Source organism: Peromyscus leucopus, chromosome 2, assembly GCF_004664715.2.
Source record: "Peromyscus leucopus breed LL Stock chromosome 2, UCI_PerLeu_2.1, whole genome shotgun sequence".
Lineage (NCBI taxonomy): Eukaryota > Metazoa > Chordata > Mammalia > Rodentia > Cricetidae > Peromyscus > Peromyscus leucopus.
This window is the reverse complement of record NC_051064.1, coordinates 153,608,326-153,627,769: the sequence shown is the minus strand read 5'-3', so window position 1 is coordinate 153,627,769 and position 19,444 is coordinate 153,608,326. Positions and strand designations below refer to the sequence as shown.

Sequence of the window (19,444 nt, the reverse complement as noted above, 5' to 3'; positions counted from 1 at the left end):
CACCACTGCCTGGTGATTTGCTATACTCGGATAAGAGGGGCTGGTGCACATGTGAAACAAACAAACAAACAAAAAAAAAAAAAACCAAAAAACCCCAAGTGTATAAGTGGGCACAGAGTATTTAAGTGTTTCTGTGGTACCTTGCTACTCCCTAGGGAGTTCGCTTTGTTGTTCTGAGTGGAAGGGAGGTCAGGTTTCCCAAGAAACCCCAAAATAGCCCCCAATTGCCTGGAGGAAACCTGCCAGCCTCTTGGTGGCAGCCTGCCCCAGGTTCACCTGCCTGGCCCCAGGTTGTGCCCACGTTCCCTCTCTGAGCGGGGACCGTTAGCCCCTCCTGTGCAGGGTGTTTGGGATCCCTTAGCCAACTTGCTCATTCTGTCTTTGTAGAGTGTTTGCCAAGTGTTAGCAGTGAGATTGGAACTGAGTCCATGAGCATGGGAGACCAGCCAGACAAAGCCAAATGGGGAACTGCAGTGTGATCCTAAGGAGTCAAATATCAGTGTGAAAGCTGAAAGATCAGAGCAGCAGAGCAGAAGCCACTAGAGACTTCTTACCTCTACGAATCCTCCGACTGAAAAAGGGGCCAAGATCCTGTCTCTACCCATCTTATATTCCTGTCTCCATGTCCCGATTGTGCTAGGATTAAAGGCATGAGCCCCCCAAGTGCTGGTATCAGAGGTGTGAGTCACAACCATCTGGCCTCTATGGTTAACTAGTGGCTAGCTCCACCCTCTGATCTCTAGGCAAGCTTTATTTGTCAGAAAACAAACAAAATATCATACAACAGGAAACTAACTGGTTAGTCTGGGCCTTTTGCAAGAAGTTTCATAAGTAAGTGATGGCCACTTTCAATGAAGGTACCTGAAGTAGAACTTTGGTGCTCTTAATCCACTGAGCCATCTCCTCAGCCCTGAACTTAAAAACTTACAGAAAAAATTATTACATGTATTTATTTATTTGTTTGTTTGTGTGTGTGTGTGTGTACATTCATGTGTGTGGGCGTGTAGAGTTTGATCATGAGAAGGGAACAGCCCATGTAGCCCGTCTCTGCCCCTCTGTTCCTGGCCCTTAGCACTCATCTTCAGGGCTAGGGGATTCCCAGGCTAAGAAGGTTCAGGAAAGGGCCCCTGTAGGGAAGGACTGAGCCTATCCTGTTATAGGGCCGGCAGGATTTCCTACCCCTAAAAGGCTTTTGGAATCTGTCCTGGAGGCCCTGGGTAGTTGAGCATAGCTAAGACCTGGCTGGGCCACTGTTCTGCATGCTCTACCCAAAGCAGCTTGGAATCACTGCAGTGTCTTCTTGATCAGCCACACACATAATAAGGTGGTTTCAGCACCCAGAGGAACCTCTGGTGGACTAGCTGGGTGGGGTGGGAATTTGGGCAGGGCCTGCAGGCAGAAATGCACCCAAGGTGTGAGGACCTCTTGGAAGCCTAAAAAGGAGCTCTGGAAGCCTAGAAGAAGCCTTTAGCCATCAACACTTTTGTGGTGTGTAGCCGTTCCAGCTTTGATCTGGAAGTTCCAACCCCCATTGAGGCTTCAGTAACTGACACTGAAGACCTGAGATTTGGATGTACGGGCTCTCTTGGTTCCTGGACCTTGGATGCTGGAGGTAGACCAAGCAGAGTTCTCCAGAGAACACTGCACTACACCTTTCCGAGACCCTATAACCTATTCCTTCACTTGTAAGTTACCCCACAAAATAAACCTCCCTTTTAACTATGTGGAGTTGCCTTAATATTTTAACCAATACACTTTCCTTCTCCAGGGCCAGGGTGGAGCACCCCTTTCTTGAAGGCTTTCATAGGGCCCTGCTGCTTCAAGGATGTGCAAAGGTAAGGGTTGGATGCTGAACTGTGTCTTCCTAGTCCTATGACCTGCTGGTAGGGAAGCCTTTACCTGGGAACCTTTACCATGGCTTCATTGGGTGTCTCCCCATGCCAGTTTCCTGTGTCTTGTGTGCTGTCTCCTTTGGCCCCAGGGTCTGTCACATAGACTTCTTAGTTCCTGATGCTACCTCACAAGGATGGCCTGTGCCCTGGCTCTTGTGTGCCTGCCTGACCACCTTCATCTGGTACTCATGACTGCCCCCACCTCCTGCTTGCTTATTTTTGCCTCTGTCAGAATTTCACTCACCATGAAGCTCATTACATCTGCTTGTTCTTGAACATCTTCTCTTCATTAGGGCCTCCCTTTAAATTATGTTCCCTGAAGCCAAGTAGATACTAGGTTACTTCCTAACCTCTCCTGGACAGGAAGAACTTGTAAGTGTCCTTACAGACTGATTGCTTGTCAGCTGAGTAGATTAAGAAATACAAGGGGATCTTTGAGATGTTTGATGAGGAGGGCAATGGAGACGTGAAGATCGGAGAGTGGGAGCAGCTCATGAGCCTGCTGGGAATCAACTTCACCAAGAGTGATCTGGCCTCCTTGGGCAAGGATGTGGACAGAGGCAGTAAGTCAGGGCTGGCAGGGTGTGTGGGGTGTGTGTGAAATCTTGGGCCATGGTCACCTGTGCATACGAATGGGGAGAGGAGAAGCATCTAGAAAGGAAAGGTAGAAGTGGGCCTAGCCTAGCTCTAACTTGATTCTTGGGTCAGTAAAATTATTTGCAGACAAAGGGTTCTTTAACCATGATAGCTTCCTGGTGCTGTTGTGGATTTACTATGAGAAAGCCCACAACCAGGAGGGCAAGCTAAGGGCAGCTTACATAGACTGGAACATACTCAAGGAGGGCCTTGGGCCTTGGGGTGGGGTGGTACCTGAGTAAATGGGGAGTTCATAAAGATACCAGCAGATGGCAGCTGAGTGTGAGACCTTGGTAGACAGGTGTTCATGAATGTGTGTGAGACCCCCAGTAAAACAGAGGCTGAGACAAGGAGATTGACAAAGATGGAACCACTGACTATGAAGGTGAGCAATGGACGAGCCTGGGAACCAAGCCTCAGGCCAGGGAAGGCTGCTAGCCTGCCCGTCTACCCCCAGAGTTTATAGCCAGATGACAGGAGAGTCCTTCAAGTTGTCCAGTAATATAGCTGCTGTGACTGTGGGAGGTCTGCCCAGGAAATCTACTGCCCACTGCCACCCTCCTTGTCCACAGCTCTGCATCAAATAAATGTTCCAGCCAGACTCTACTGTTTTTCACTGTCCCAACCTGGCGGGGAAGGCAGTAAGGGGTTGGTCCTGGAGAAGGATGTGCGGGACAGTCCTGGACACACAATTTAGACCATTTCTCTCTGACCTTGGCCTTTCTCATTGTCCAGTTCTGGGTTCTGAACACCAGCAGGAAAAGTAAATGGACTCCCACTAACCCTGTCTGTCCACACTGGGGTGGCTACCTAAGGCCTCCTGGACACGCTGGGGGCACTAGAGCCCTTTCCACAAAGGCAGAGACCATGTTCACATAAACTTTATTCTCTCTTCAAAGGGCTGACATGCCAGTGGGGCCTCAGCTCTCAAGGTTCAGGCTCCTCTGGGCTGAGGGTCTGCTGGGCCCCAAATAGGTGGGAGGGGTAAGGAGGAGGGGCCAATACAGGGCAGACTGGCTGGCCGGGCATTGCATAGCAATGAGGCCAAGTCTGCAGCAATGTGCTGGATGGCTGGCCTTCCCTGGGGAGGGACGGCACAGGTGGGGTCCTTGGTTCTGAGTGCCAGATCCAGGTTACGGTTTAACGGCTCCACAAGAAAGAACTCCTGCCCTTTTCAAAGGGGCACAGTTAGGGCTGCTGGGTGCTGGGGCCTGGCTCTTGGGGCCCTGGAGTAGTCTCTAGCCCCAAGGCCTCGGGCAGAGAGTTGGGTTTCTGAGAGGGAGCCACTGCTTCCTCTCTGGCTTTTGTCATCTTCACAGCCTCATCATAGGAGGGTGGCAGCTCAGAGGCATACAGGCTGTAGGTGGGAGGGACCACTGAGTCAGGGTCTGGCTCCCCGAAGAACAGGGGCAACCGAATTCCCAGTGGGTACTGCACGGAACTGTAGGCTGCAGGAAACAAGAGTGGGTTTGTGGGGACGGCTTGGCACTCACCCCCGTGTCCACCCCCCCATGCTGGCTAGTGGGTCCCCAGACACTCACAGGTCACAGTGCTGTGTGCAGGGCTGTCACTGTCCACAGGGATGACTGTCAGGTCACAGGGCTGCCATGCGGGTCGCATGCGTGTCTGGGTGTGCAGCTGCTTCCTGAGGCAGCAGAACCGTACACAACTGGCTGTGACCCCACACAGAAGCATCAGGAGTATGGCAAGCAGGATAAGCCTGGCAGAGAAGAGTGGGGATCTGCCACGCACCTGTACCCTGGGGCCAGTCATGCCCAACCACCAAGACAGGATAACAAGACAGGGGAAAAGAAAGCAAGACAAGTCTCTCCGTGCCAGAACTTCTTGGGCTAGATGAAGGCCTGAAGAGCAGCCTGCCCTGGCTGGCTCTCTAGGGCTGGCCAGAGGTGTCCTTGGGTTTATTCCCAGGACACACTGTCCCCAGCCAACTGCACAATCCTTGTGCCTTCTGCCGACTATAATCAGGTCTTGCTTCCAAGGCTGCCTGGAGCTCAAGAGCTCGTTAAACAAACAGCGTCCAGGGAGTTGGGGGCAGTAGATGGAAAGGGTCTGGCCGGCCTAGCCGAGGTCTACCTTCAGAGGAACCGTGGGACAAGAGGCTTGGCACCTCGGCTTCCACTTACCCCACATGCCATAAGCTGCTCCAGCGGGCCTGGGGCGGGCACCTGCGGGGACAGCGGCACCTGGAGCAGGCGGGGTATCTGCTAGCTCACTCCACCGCTCCAGCCTTTCCCAGCACGCGGGCCGAACTCTGTCTCCCTCCCCTGTCCCCTCTCCTCCTCCCCGTCCCCAGCTACTTACTGGTCCGAAGGGTCACAGTTGCTGTCAGCGGAACCCAGCGTCACCTGTGGGGACAAAGGTTAGCCTGAGCGGGGCGGGGCCGAACTCAGGGCCGCCCCACTTGCCATAAACCCGCCGTATGCGCGGCCCAACCCACCTGCGACAGTGGCAGGAGAGGTAGCAGGAGCAAGAGCCCCTGTGTGACTGGCGGCCCGGGGGCCATGTTCCGCAGACACAGCGGAACTCAAGTCCAGCGTCCACTCAGCTTTATGAGGCCCCGCCCCTGGATCTTGTCAGCTGAAGGTCCAGGATCACACCCACCTTGGTAGGCTTCCCTCCTTGCTCCCTGCCCTCCATTTTTCTGTCCCTAGAGGTTACCATCCCGGTTTGAGAAAGAGCACGCGCGCTCGCGCGCTCGCGCACAAACACCCGGTTTAAGAGACCGCGCATGCATGCGCGGACCGACACACACACACACACACACACACTCTGCATCTTCAAGGACCAAGGTCCTCCGGTAGGGGATAGAGCAGGTCTTGCTCTGGGCATGGGACATGGGTTTGTCTTGTATCAGACTGACACCTCACCCAGCCACCCCATCTCCTATGTCCCCATCCCCATTCACAAACCAGGTCTCCTGAAACTTGTGGGCTGCACTGGGTTGTGGCCTCTCAGGACAAGTAGAATCCACCCTCATACTCCACAATCCTCTAGGTAAAAGGGGTGTGACTTTACACCATTAATAAGCTGGGGCTTTAGCTTTCCAAACCACTATTAGAGGACATTTGCTATGCATCCTCCATGTGGACACATCTGGGGAATGGTCGGCCCATTTGGCCTAGAGCCAGCAGCTGGCTCTGGGCTATTGAGGTGCTGCAAACAGACCACTTCCCAGCGCTCCTCCCTCAACCTGGGATTCCTGCTTCTTCTACTGCTGAAGTGGCTGCTTCTTCCTGGAGGAGCTTACCAGTCTAGGTGCTCTGCCCTCCACTGTTGGGACTGTTGGAACACTAGTGTTCAGATTGCAGGGGTGGTCGGCACAGCCAGGCTCATTAAGGACAGGAGGTGCACCTGCCCTCCTTCTGCCTTTATTCACTGTGCTCATACTTGTGTTGATCTCAGGTTTCTCCCTCACTGAAGGAGGCTTCAGGGTTCTGTCTACAGCTGCCCTATGCATTCAGGACCTGTGCTTTGCCTCTCAAGGGCCCTTTCTGTCAGGCTGGTGAACTTGTCCCCTGTCTTGCTTCCCTCCTTTGTTCTGCCTTGGCTATGCTTGGTGTTGGAGGACAAGCACCATAATAGGAGGAAAGAGTGGATGACAAAAGAGCAACCAACCTGAGGCCCAGATCAGAGTCTGGGGTCCAGAAAAGAGAGGCCCTGGGCGGGAGAACCATGTCTGGGTTCAGAAGGAAGTGGCCTGCCTGGGGCCATGCTTTCCCTAGAGCATGTTCTCATGAACCCTAGCCTGGCCTAGTGGACTTGCTGTTGCCACCCATCTGACCTGGAAACATGCCAAGGGTTTTTACTGGTCAGCTCGGGGCAGCAAAGGGCCTGGGCCTGATACCTCCAAGGTCACTGAGCAGAAATCCTATAAAATGCTGCTTTAAGGTCAATGTCACTGGCTCACTTAGGGGCAATGCCAGGCTTCAAGGTTTCAAGGGCCCCAAGTACAGGAGTTAAAGCAGTGTTCAGGAGAGCACCCAGATAGATGTCATCACCCCCACTGCCCTGCCAGGCCTAGGAAGGCTGGGAAGGCTCTCTCGGTAGCCTGTCCCCATTGGGTGGCAAAGTGGGTATGCTGCACCGGCAGGAAGGCAGGCTGGATGGATGCAGTGTTGGAGTGGGAGTATAGTTGAGTGGGTTGGGGCCCAGAAGGCAAAATCCATTCTTTTTAGACAAGTGTAAACTCAAACTCATAAGCTGGGCCCCCTTTGCCCCTGACCCACTTCTTGGTTGGGATCATCTAGGTTCCTGGGACTTGGGAGGAGCTGGGAGGCTTAAGGGACCAACTCTGGACTTTGGAAGCTCTTGTCCTCCTCTTATTCCTCCCTGCACCTTTCTAGGTCTGGACCAGGCTCAACCCTGGCTCTGCACCCCCAGCACCCTGAACTATGAATAACAGATTTGGAGGAATCTTCCAGTGTTTGAGTCAGGGTGAACTCCCTCTAGTTATCCGGCAAGATTCCACCCTCGGGGGGAGGTTCTTTCCAGGCAGGACATTGTTTTATGGGTTGGTGTCTGTGAGAGGGGGTGTGGGTCGGGCTTCCTCCAGGCTGCCCTCCCACCTTACTTTGTGCTTAGCCAGCCCCGGCACCCCCCCTCCCCCCCCCCCCCCCCCCCCCGTCACTGCACACTTGTGCGTTGGTTCTTAGAGTTTATTGATAGACCTGCACTATCTCCTAGGACCTCTAAAGCCTGAGGAGGTGCTGGTGGGTTTGGGATTTGGGGGCTGGAGGTAGTGTATCTAGGAGCAGGCTGTGTGTGGTGAGTTGGATGGATTAGTATTTCTTGGTTTGTGGCGGGGGGGGGGGGGGGGGGGCCCGGGGTTCTTGGATTGCTCTCAGGGCAGCAGGAAGTAGCCATGTCTGTAGGGCTGGGGAACTCTGGCTCTGGGAAGTTTGAACCTGCCCAGCAGGGGATGCCCAGGTCCCAGGCCTAGGGGAACGGGTTGCCTTGGCCCCACAGCCTGGGAAGGGATTCAAGGGTGGATAGGAGAGTCCAAGAGGCTCTGCAGTTTCCTGTGACCTCAGAGCCCAGCCACCACGTAGGCTACAAAGATGACTTTGTAGGTTTCCTTTATATCTCCCCGGAGCTGCAGCAGGGTTGACACCATGAGTGGATGGTCCGGCTGGAAGAAGAAGCTCCTTAGTAAGATTTCCAGACAAATCTGCTTGTTCCCAACGCCCTGCCTACCTCACCACCTCTCCCTGCCCAGCCTGGGGTCCCAGCACCTACATCAAAGTCAGCAGGCGGTACCCAGGAGATACTGATGGTCTTGGTCTGACCACGCTCCACAGAACCCCTGGAAGGCTCGATGGTGAAGCCCTTGTGCTGAAGCCATGGGATACTGTCCAGGATGAACTCCACAGTCTGTGAGATATTGGTACTACTGGAGGTTAGAGGGTCAGGTACTCTCAGGAGGCAGTAGAACTAGCGGAATAAGGGTGCCCAGCTTTACCCACCCCTCAACTCTGACCAGGACTGCCACCCAATATCTGCTGCAAAAATCCTACACAAGGCCAGGAGAAGTCAGGGAGCCCAGGTCAGGGAGGCCAATGAAGTTTCTGGGGTTTAGCTCAAGCTCGGGCTGTAATCACCTTCCTTGGTGATGGCTGGGTGGTCCGGATACAGCCCACTTGCAGCTCTCGGGTGGCAGGTGGGGTTGGCATGTCTGTGTCAAACTGGACATAGTTCAAGGTCACCAGAATAGGCTTCATCTCCTCTGCTTCTGGAGGGGGAGATCTAGCTGAAAAGTGGTTAGATGGAAGGATGTGTCTGGGCGTGAGGTGAGCTGTCCAGGGTCGGGCAGCACAATAGGAAGTGGAGGGTAGCTGGAACCCCAGAGCAATCTCCTTGGTAGAGATTGGTAGGGCATCCTGCCTGGCTCTGGGGCTGATGGGCTAGTAATCTGCTCTTCTCCAGTGGGCCTTGGTATGCCCACTTGCTGGCCTGGGGTACTAGAGGGCCCTCTCACTGCTCCCCGAGGTTACCCCTGCCTCCCCTTTCCCTGAGCCAGAAATCACATGGTAGGGGCTCACCTTCTCTATGTTCTGGGTCGAAGGCAGGGATCACTGTCAGGGACTCCACAGGCACATCCAGTGGGTCTCCTCCCTCCACAAACATCATGTGCTCACGGGCAGCACCCTTCAGGAGGATCTGGTGGGAGACTTTCTGGGGACAAGAAGCATAGCAGCCTGCCCTGAAGCTTGACAATTGGGGACTGAGGCCGGTTCAGGGTGGGGCCTGGAGAACCAGGGATGCTGATCTCTGTCTGACATCCTCCAACATGAGGTACCAGATAATAAAAGCCTCCAGGAAGGGGCAGATAAGGGACACACAGGGATCCTTCCCAAAATGGGGTGAGATCTGTGAGGGCTCAGCTATAAGCTCCACCTTTTCAAAGAGCACCACTTGGAGCAGGTCAGAGAAGTAGAGGCTCTCATGGTCTGGACTGAAGGTTATGGTGAATTCGTGAGTCTTCCCAGGGACCATGAGTCCCTCAACTGGAACAACACTGAATACGCTCTGGCCATTGTGGTTCTGTGTGCCTGCAGGCAGGACAGGGGTTATGATCAACACTACCCGTCCTGCTCCACTGAGCTCATACCCTTCTGCATCCCTTTTTGCTCAGTCTCTTCATGATCTGTCTTGCTGTACTCCATCAGCACATATCTCCTCATGGTTCCGTACCCCTGTGATTCCTGGCAATGTGTTAACTCACCAACAATTTCGGTCCTCTGCTCATGGGAGGTAAGGAACTTTGGTAGCTGCTGCCGGTTCTCAGCCCTTTTTTTGGAGAGGCTCTCCAGCCGCATCCAGAACTTAATGGGAAGTGAGGATTCATTCTGTAGCTGCAAGAGCAAGATGTCACTCAACTAGCATACCCTAAGCTGCCCTATGCCTGTGGTCAGTATCTATGACTAGGTTGTTTGCTGCTGGATCATACCTGATGGGGACCAGGTGACACTATGCTACAAGCCCTTTCTGGTGGTATTGCCAACAGTAACCACAGTCGCAGTGTTTGGGACTGTTGGTACTCAATCACTTGGTCTTTTCCAAGGCTGGCTGGCAGCCTGCTTCCCTGCCCAACTGTGTGGCCAGCTCTGTGCCTGTCAACTGTTCTCCAGAGCTCCTCTTTTTTTTTTTTTAAGATTTATTTATTTATGTATACAGTGTTCTGCTTGCATGTGTCCCTTCAGGCCAGAAGAGGGCACCAGATCTCATTACAGATGGTTGTGAGCCACCATGTGATTGCTGGGAATTGAACTCAGGACCTCTGGAAGAACAGCCAGTGCTCTTAACCTCTGAGCCATCTCTCCAGCCCAAGAGCTCCTCTTAACTGAACCATATCCTCATCTAGTCTCTTCTCCTCCCTCAGTCCTCTCTTTGGATAGCACCCTGTATGGTATTCTACTCCAGGACCCCATCAGAGCAGGTGGACAAGTAGGTTGCTTGAGTCCAAACCTAGGGTAGCTCTCAGGGTGAGACAGGACCATGTTCATGTGAACATGAGGGAGCCCAGGTAACAGCATGGATCTCCTTAGAGGTCTGTCCACTGGGGGACACCTAGTTAGAGGTCCAAAGAAGTAAATAAGTAGCAAAGAAGAAGAGCAATGAAGGCCTGATGTAGGAAGACAAGAAACATCCTTCAGGCCAGCGCTTTGTCAGGTCAGGGGGAGGGTGCTCCCAGTTTTCCTAGAAGTAAAGGCTCTGGGGTCCCTGCTAGGAAGACATTAGAAATGACAGCCTCTCGGGAACAGAATTCAGGAGAGACAATGTGTGCCTCCAGGGGTTCCCCAACCAGCTGGGTACTTCCAAATGCAGAGTTCACTGGCTCCAAAAAAATCTTTTTTAAGGAGGCTGGGACCAGGGCTTAATTCACCTTAAAATTTGTCGAGACAGATTCTCTGGCAAGCACATAGCCCATGTTGAGGATGTTGCCTTCAATGGAGCATGTAATCATGGATGCCACACCTGTGCCCGTAAGGGTGAGGGTGAGAGTGCCTCTCTTGGAGATGATGTCCAGTGTTTCCTGAGCCTAAGGAGATTATGTTCTTTAGCAAAGTGCAGACATGGGAGCTCTACCCATGAGTAGCTGGCTGATAGCACTGTGCTCCTGAGATAGTCTGGAGATCTTTCCTTCCACAGACTTGTTGGCAAGAACTGGGTCAGGACAGGCTGCTTTCAGGCTCCAGCTGATCATCTGGGCCTGAGAACACAGTGGTGTCTGCCTGTGGCCACATCATGGGCCTGCAGTGTGGGGATCTCAGGGCAGTAGCATTGCTTGGGGGCTGCACTCACCAGTATGCTCTCGTGGGGTGAGAAGGATAGCACCAGGGTTTGTGTCTCGCCAGAACATAGCTTTCTGGTAGGGTTTAGCAGAACGAAGGGACCATGGGGGTTCAGCACTGAGAACTCCAACTAAGAACTGAGTATCAAGGATGAAGATGACATTTTGCAGGTTCTGCCACACACCTCACTGCCATCTCCAACCCTGGAAGCTGACTCACTGAGTATGGATAAGGATACATCAAGGTCCTCGGGAGAAATGTTCTGGAGGGTGATCTTCTTTATGCCTCGATGCCCTGAAATGTGGCAGAGAGTCAGGTCACAGTCACAAAGGTCCAAGGAGCATCTATTTCTGCAGCAAGGTCAGGGAGCAGATGGTAACTGGAATGGTCCTGGTACCCAGGGTAGAAGATACGCTGTCGGATTGGGGATTTAACTCAGTGGTAGAGCCCTTGCCTAGCAAGCACAAGGCCCTGGGTTCAATCCTCAGCTAAAAAAAAAAAAAAAAAAAAAAAAAAAAGATACGCTGTCAGGAGTGAGGGCTGTCGGTATAGAATTAGGACTTACCCACAGCAATATCACCAAAGTTAACGACAGTCTTGCCTTCATTAGATGTCACCACAATGGATGGAGCCACTACTGGACACCATAGCTCCAGATATAGAGTGTTATAGGGGCTAGAAGCAGGACAAGGGCAAATAATGGCAGATTAGGGTGACTCTGTGTCCCCTAGGTCTCGGATATGACCAGCAGTAGAGGAGGGACAGTGATTTTATGGCCAATCACACCCCACCCTGTCTCAAGAACCCCACACACCTGAAGCTCAGAGGTTCTGATGCCTTCCTGTCTTTGATGTCACCACTGGCAACGACACAGGGGACTACAAACCTGTCAAACTTCCCCTGGAAGGTTCTGACCAAGGTGGCTTGTGCAGCTTGGTATTCATTGGAACTGGAATGAAGGCAGTAAAGAACATTCATGCATGTTCCTCATGACCTTAGGCTCTGTTCCTAGGATACTCAGAGTGGGACCAGACCTTCCTCATCTTTGATGGTCATGCCTGCTCTCTAGGGCTGTGGGCTCAGGTGGACTCTCCAGGGAAGGTGAAAGTATTAAGAGGCAGAGCTCAGAGCCACTATGGGTCCCAGGTGGTGACCACACCAGTTTTGTCTGGTAGACTAACTTTCCCCACCCTTCTCTGGCTCCTGTAGGGACCTTCTTCCCCACTGCAGACCCTGGTCATCCAGAGAGAGGGAGTAAATGTTTTGGTCACTACAGAACCATATTCCTGGGTCCACAGGGACAGGTCCTGGGCTGGCAAGTGGCCTATCAGACCCATCAGAGCTTTCTTGGGCTCATTTGTTCATTGAGGAGGCTGGAATCAGATCATGGCGTAGTCTGTTCAGAGGGATACCAGGCCCATGGGAATAGCCTCAGAAGAAGAGCCCTGAGTCCAACTATTTCTGAGGCCAGTCATGCAGCAAATACCACTACACAGTCAGTTTGGGATCTGCAGACACACAAGTTAGTGAAGTCGTGCTCCAGGCAATGTATGGGAAAACCTCTACTGAACAAGGTAGGCTTCATCACATCTGGGGAGAGCTGGTGAGATGCAGATTGGGAAGATCCCTCCGTCCTACCTGGCACTGAGCTCCTGCCTCTGCAGCTCTTGGGTATGGGGAGTAGAGGCCCGGGTTGGTCGGTCCCGGTTGTGAACCCGAACCACAGGCAGAGACTGTTTCCACTGTTCCTTCCTTTGGGTTGTTTCCTTTCGGAACTGTAAGCAGGAGCAGATGCTGAGGGGCTACCATTGGGGCTCAGTCCTCTGCACAACAGGTGTTTCACTGCTCCCCTGTCCCAGGCTCTTCTGAGGCCCACTGCTGTGGAATAATCCTCTTGTACACTGTAAAGATGTCACTTGAATTGGTTTAATAAAACACTGATTGGCCAGCAGCCAGGCAGGAAGTATAGGCAGGGCAAGTAGACTAAAGGAATGCTGGGAAGGAGAAGGGCAGAGTCAGGAGTCACCAGCCAGATGCAGAGGAAGTAGGAGATGAATGTGCCATGCTAATAAAGGTACCACCATGTGGCAGAGTGTAAATAAGGAATATGGGTTAACTTAAAATGTAAGAGCTAGTTAGTAATAAGCCTGAGCTACTGGCTGAGAATTTATAATTCATGTGAGCCTCTGTGTGTTTATTTGGGACTGAGCAGTGGGGAAATATCTGTTTATAGCCTAGCCTAGCAGGCTTGGTTTGACTGCTTGCTGAGTGACAGGAACTACCAGTTCAAGTTTGGAGTGAATGGTATCCTCAAAGCAACTGGTTCTCTAAGGGAGTTTGACAACAGGTACACCAGGGGATTAAGAAAGTAAGCAGTGCAGGCAGATAAGCATCCAGGGAAGCCCATGCACAGAGACCCTCCAAGGACAAGTTCATGGCCTGAAATGTCTGAACTTAGAGAGACCAAGCCACAGAGAAGTAAGAAGTTTGCCGAATTGGGGTCATCAGTCTCCTCCAGTCTATGCCTTCCACCTCACTGCCTCATCAGAAGGTGGAAGGAAGGTCAGAGCTCTTCGCTCATGCGTGTAGTATGAGAGGCATGAGGCCATGAGAAGGGTAAGCCTGTAGCCAGTGGCTTCACAACTCCCTAAGTTGGTACAGCATGGAAAGCCTGTACATACTGTTGGGTGAGGCTTGCCTACTGTTTCAAGGCTGCCTTCCAAAGGTGGTTTCTGTGTTATCTCTCATGAGAAGCTATTCTGGGTTTTTATCCCAACCCTGCTTTGGTCAAAACTCCAGCCACCCTTAGGGTCACCCTTGCCTCCTGCTGCCTGGTGGTGCTTCCAGGAAAGGGAGAGGTCTTGCAAGACAACCTTTTACCAGCTTGGAGCACAGTCCCAGAAAAGTCTGCCTTGTACCTCTGTCATATGTAGGACACAGACTGCAGTCCCAGGCGCCAAGGACCATGTGAAAAGAGGCTTTCCTGTCCTGCCTGATTCTGTAGCCACTTTTAAAATAATCACTCAGAGGTTTAATATTAATTACAAACCATTTGGCCTATTGCTTAGGCTTATTACTAACTAGCTCCCACAACTTAAATTAACCCATTTCTATTTATCTGTATTTTGCCACGTGGCTTGTGGCATTGCCTGTTCTCTAGTATGTCTTGCTGCTCTGGCGGCTCCCTGGCAACTGTCTGACTCCCCCGTCTTCTCCCTGTATTTCTGCTTGGATTTCCCACATGGCTCTATCCTGCCTTGCTGTAGGCCAAAGCAGCTTCTTTATTAACCAATGGTAATGAAACATATTCACAGCCTACAGGGTCATCCCACAGCAAGCCCACACATCTGCACCCTCCCTCCGTTTGGTGGCATGCCATTTGCTCCCCTCATGCCGCTACCCTCTGGTCACTATGCACCTCCCCTAAAATACTTCACTTACCAGTTTGGTCTCTGTTTCCTTGTTCAGGATATGAATGGCTTCCTCAAGGATTGTCTCATGTGGCAGTACAGGCTGGAAGGCCACTTGGACCAAACACCTCTGCAGAGAGACACTAGGACTGCCAACCCTCTCCCAGAAGCTCAGAGGGCACAGGTGGCCCTGCTGGTGCACCTCCCTCCTCCCATGGTGGCCTTCATTCTCTCTCTCTCTCAACCTCCCTCCCCTCTTCTTCCCTTCCTTCTCTCTCTCCCCCCGCCACTGTTTTTTTTTTTTTTTTCCCAAGATAGTCTCTCTGTGTAGCCCTGGTTGTCCTGGAACTCTCTCTGTAGACCAGGCTAGCCTTGAACTCACAGAGATCTGCCTACCTTTGTCTCTCAAAAGGCATGTGCCAACAAGCTTGACTGCATTTCTCTAAGGTTGCTTTTTTGATATTTTAACCTAGATGTTCCCTTCCAGGAAGGTTCTCCCTGATCACTGCCCTAGGAAGATGGGGTGGACTTCAGGCCATGTATGTTGGAGGTCTGTTAACTAGAGGTGCTGAGAGCAGGGTCCTGAATAGGTCAGAACCTCACCAGACTAGAGTAAGAAATGAACCTGGGAACATGGAGCCCTTTCCCATCTGCAGCAAATTCCCATGGGACATGTCTCAGGAAAGATTCCACGGTGACTTGCTGACCACATCTCCTTGATGCTCAGGATGTGGGGGTGGGGTTTGTAGGGGTGAAATGATGGGTAAGAGGGGAAGAAAAGTTAGGAGGAGAAGAGTGAACAGGGGAGGGAGAGATGAGAAAAAAGGAGAGAAGACAGAAAAGGAAGAGGAAGGAGAAGGGAAAAAGCAGAGTAGAAGGAAAAATAGAGCTAGACACTGTCATAACTCAGTGGGAGACGACAACCAATATGGAGGGAGTAATTTCTAAATTCAACAGAACATGTTTTAAATAACTTATCCTTTGAATCCTGCTGGTGACCAGACAAAAGGACACTGAACGGAAGTGGGCCACACAGGTGTGCTCCTTAAGGCAGGTATTGTGTGGCTTTCTTTAGCTATCTACTATGAGCCAACACTTGGCTGTTCTGACAGTCTGCACATCTTCCTTCCAGCCCCAGGCAGGCATGTGCTGGATCAGCTTCCTCTCAGAGCTCTCTGCCTCTCAGCTCAGGTGAGGCCAAGGGCACCGTGTCTTCTTTCCCATGCTCCTGAGCCCCTGGCTCATACCCTTGGCCTTGCTGTGGTTCAATACCTGTGGTTAAGATGTACCAAGCCAGGCACCCTAGAGAGTGGCCTGGACGCCTTGCCTCCTAGCCTGTCAGTGGGGCCCGTGCTTACCTTTCCTGGTAACACAGTTCCCACGGATGGTGAGATGGTGATGGGTGAATTAGGGGGCACCAAGAACTCAAAGGATGTTGGTCCCACTGGGGTAGCTTCCTCTGACCCAATTCGAGGCAAGGAGTGGATCAGTTTGTTCATGCTCAGGTGAGAATTGATGACATACAGTGTGGACACAGTGGTGCCATACAAGGCAGTGGCTGAAAACTTGATCTGGTAGTGGGACAGCTCCAGGGGTGGGTGGACACCTACTGCTTGGCAAGACACCTTGAAGCACCTGAAAGCAACCATGTGGGTTATGTTCATTTTGTGCTGTGGCATCTGTGCAGGGCTCCACTCTGCAGCCCTGAGTGGAGGAGACACACAGCTCTCCACATGCCAATTGTGACGGACAGGCCTGTTGAGCTGATGATGCCCCAGGTACCCAATACTTACTCCTGCAGTCCTCACAGTTGTTTATGACCTCATTAACCAATGTGGGGAAAATGTGCAAGCAAAATTATATAAGTGAAATAAAAATCTGTAAGTTACTTTAAAAAGAAGAGTTTCAGGGCTAAGAGATAGCTTAAAGCAGTGGTTCCCAATCTTCCTAATGCAGCGACCCTTTAATACAGTTAGTTCCTCATGTTGTGGTAACCCCCAGCCATAAAATTATTTTTGTTGCTACTTTATAACTGTAATTTTGCTACAGTTATGAATCCTAATATAAATATTTGAAATGAAACCCCTCCCCAAAGGAGTCTCTACCCACAAGTTGAGAACCACTAGCTTAGAGGTTAAGAGCACTGTCTTGGCTGTTCTTGCTGATGACCCAGGTTCGGTTCTCAGTACCCACATGGGGGCTGAAACCACCTGTAACTCCAGTTCAAGGGGAGCAAAGTCCTCTTCTGACCTCTGTAGGCACCTGTGTGGTGATATTTTATTTGTGCTGAAATGTGATTTTATTTGTATGTTAATAAATAAAGTTGCCTGGGGGTCAGAGCTAATAGCAAGCCATTTAGCAGAAGTCTGGCAGTGGGAGCACACGCCCTTAATCCACTCACATGGCAGGCAGAGTCTGTGTGTTCAAGGACATAGACAGCTTGGTGACACACACCTTTAATCCAAGTACCAACCATAGAGACTTGGAGGTCTGTATAGATAGGCAGTGACGAAGAAGTCACGTGGTTGGGTTTAGAACCAATGAGAAGGCAGAACAGAAAGTCAATAAAAAATACAGACACGGCAGGGTGGTGGTGGCACACACCTTTCATCCCAGCACTCCGGAGGCAGAGACAGGTGGATCTCTGTGAGTTCGAGGCCAGCCTAGGCTACCAAGTAAGTTCCAGGACAGGCTTCAAAGCTACACAGAGAAAGCCTATCTCAAAAAACCAAAACAACAAAACAAGAAAACAAAAAAACAAAACAAAAAACCAAAAAAACAGACACACAGGAAGTAGGTCTCTTTCTCAGGGGAAGGACGGCAGCGGCTGGTAAGCTAAAGGCTATTCGCTAGTGCTCTGACCTCTTGGGCTTTTAACTCTGCATTTGGCTCTGTGTTTCTTATTTAATAGGACTGTTTAGAGTTACATCTACACACCTGTATGTATATAGTACATATTCAGACAAGCAAGCAACCCATATATATGTAAATAAATTGTTTTTGTTTTTGTTTTTGTTTTTTGAGACAGGGTTTCTCTATGTAACAGCCCTGTCTATCCTGGAACTTGATTTGTAAACCAGGCTGGCCTTGAACCTGGAGAATCACATGCCTCTGCCTCCCAAGTGCTGGGATTAAAGCCATATGCCACCGCTGCTTGGCTAAAAGTAAAAATTTTAAGAAAAGAAAAATGTAGTAAAAGGAGTTGATTTCAGGCTTATTACATTAAATATTTATTGGCAGTTAAAATCCTCCTTTCTCCATCTCCTGAGTGCTGGAATAACAGGTGTGTTTCACCATGTCTTATTTATGAAGTGAAGGGTATTGAACTTAGGGTTTTGTGCATGCCAGGCAAGCACTCTACCAATTGAGCTATAATTCTAGCTCTAGGTATCTGGTCATTTTAACCACAGGAAGTTTACATTCTGTATTTTCCCAGAACTCTTATGTTCACTCATCAACTTTTATCATTTGTTTTCTGTGCTGAGGATTGAATCTAAGTCCTTGTGCCTGCTAAGAAAGAGCTCAGTTGTTCAGTTTCACCCTGCACTCATTACATATCTTGTTTTAAAAGTTTATTTGCTGTGGAATAATCCTTTTGTACACTGTAAAAATTTGTCACTTGAATTGGTTTAATAAAAAGCTGACTGGCTGATAGTCAGGTAGGAAGTATAGGCAGAATAGCCAAACTAAGGAGGCTGGGATGAAGACGGGCAGAGTCAGTGGTATCACCAGGAGACACAGAGGGAGCAAGACATGCTAGAGGATAGGTAAAGCCATGAGCCACGTAGCAATACATAGATTAACAGAAATAGGTTAATTTAAGTTGTAAGAGCTAGTTAGTTAGTAATAAGCCTGAGCTATTGGCCGAGAGCATTTATAATTAATATTAAGACTCAATGTGTTTATTTGGGAACTGGCGGGTAGGAAAGAAACATCCGCCTACATTTATTTATTTGTTTGTTTGTTTTTTGAGACAGGGTTTCTCTGTGTAGCCCTGGCTGTCCTCGAACTCACTATGTAGACCAGGCTGACCTTGAACCCACAGATCTACCTGCCTCTGCCTCCCAAGTGCTGGGATTAAAGGCATGCATGACAACTGCCCAGCTTTAAAGGTTTATGTTAAATTTATGTGAGTGGACATTTTGCCTGCATGTCTGCCCACCACATGATTACAGTGCATGCAGAGGCCAAAGAGAGCATAAGATGCCCTGGGATTGGAGTTACAGACCATTGTGTGCCGCCATATGGGTGTTGGAAATTGAACCCTGGTCTTCTGGAAAAGCAACTAGTGCTCTTAACTGCTGAGCCATCTCTCCAGCCCCATTACATGTATTTTTAATGCTTTAAGCAAGTACATGGATTATCCTATCAAACTCTCATCTACCACAAAATGTGTTCAGGGGCTGGGGAGATGGCTCAGTTGTCAAGCACTTGTCTTATAAACACATGGACTCAAGTTTGATCCTTAGCACCCTTCTAACAATCTGGGCACAATGACATATATTTATAATCCCAGCATTTGTGAGATGGGAGTGAGAAACAGACAATTCTTTGGAAGTTTGCTAGCTAGCTAGCCTGGCCTACTTGGCAAAGTCCCAAGCCAGCAAGAGGCCTTGTCACAAAGAGATAGTGGAAGGTGCAACGCTAGAGAGAGTGAGGAACAACACCCAAAGACCTTTGACATCCACAGGCACACACATGTATGTCCACACAGACACCCAACTGTGCACACAGATCTACCTACACATATATAAAATATGTTCAAATATTCAAATATGTAAGTTAGAGAGATTATTGTTAATGTTTAATTGAATAAATGCATAAAGAATGATTATGACTAAATACAAAATTTACTGGAATCTTTTATTTTTTATGTAGCCTAGGCTGGCCTATAGCTCACTCACTATATAGCTCAGGATGGCCTCAAACTTGGTCCTTCTGCTTCCGCTTCCTGAATGCTGGAATTACAGGCCTGTGCCACTACCCAAGTTAAAAATTCTAAATATTTTTCTTCAGTTTGTGTATGTACAACGCACGTATATATGTGTCTATAGATATATGTGTCTATATTGTGTGAGTGTGTGCTTGCATGTGCTATAGTACAAGGGTGGAGGTCAGAGGATAACTTTGGAAGTTGGTTCTTACCTTCTACCTTGTTTTGAGATAAGATCTCTCTTTTTTATTTAAAATTTTT

General features: G+C 50.3%; 2 protein-coding genes across 22 annotated transcripts in view; one reads left to right on the top strand and one right to left on the bottom strand.

Annotated features, from left to right (window-relative positions):
* The first annotated feature begins 2,026 nt into the window (after window positions 1–2,026).
* Calml6 (calmodulin like 6) lies at window positions 2,027–2,770 on the top strand. Its single transcript, XM_028891434.2, is given in 3 exon segments — window positions 2,027–2,074; window positions 2,281–2,455; window positions 2,616–2,770. Coding segments are annotated over 3 exon segments (378 nt in total).
* Window positions 2,771–3,393: 623 nt separating this feature from the next.
* The window catches only part of LOC114708231 (transmembrane protein 52), an 80,623-nt gene continuing 64,572 nt past the window's right edge, over window positions 3,394–19,444 (bottom strand). For 4 of the 21 annotated variants that reach the window (XM_037203263.1, XM_037203269.1, XM_037203264.1 and 1 more), the window contains 17 exons: window positions 15,609–15,885; window positions 14,282–14,380; window positions 12,479–12,615; window positions 11,655–11,789; window positions 11,406–11,515; window positions 11,079–11,134; window positions 10,851–10,970; window positions 10,432–10,587; window positions 9,271–9,400; window positions 8,943–9,097; window positions 8,588–8,720; window positions 8,147–8,295; window positions 7,785–7,919; window positions 4,851–4,894; window positions 4,673–4,732; window positions 4,070–4,248; window positions 3,683–3,976 (listed from right to left, as the gene is read on the bottom strand). In XM_037203263.1, coding sequence (XP_037059158.1) covers window positions 3,717–3,976; window positions 4,070–4,248; window positions 4,673–4,732; window positions 4,851–4,894; window positions 7,785–7,919; window positions 8,147–8,295; window positions 8,588–8,720; window positions 8,943–9,097; window positions 9,271–9,400; window positions 10,432–10,587; window positions 10,851–10,970; window positions 11,079–11,134; window positions 11,406–11,515; window positions 11,655–11,789; window positions 12,479–12,615; window positions 14,282–14,380; window positions 15,609–15,885 — 2,335 coding nt within the window. In that variant the 3' untranslated portion in view covers window positions 3,683–3,716. Of the gene's footprint in view, window positions 3,977–4,069; window positions 4,249–4,672; window positions 4,733–4,850; window positions 4,895–4,986; window positions 5,114–7,189; window positions 7,678–7,784; window positions 7,920–8,146; window positions 8,296–8,587; window positions 8,721–8,942; window positions 9,098–9,270; window positions 9,401–10,431; window positions 10,978–11,078; window positions 11,135–11,405; window positions 11,516–11,654; window positions 11,790–12,478; window positions 12,616–14,281; window positions 14,381–15,608; window positions 15,886–19,444 lie in introns of those variants that run through there. The other 17 variants (XM_037203262.1, XM_037203265.1, XM_037203266.1 and 14 more) reach the window with 17 other exon arrangements.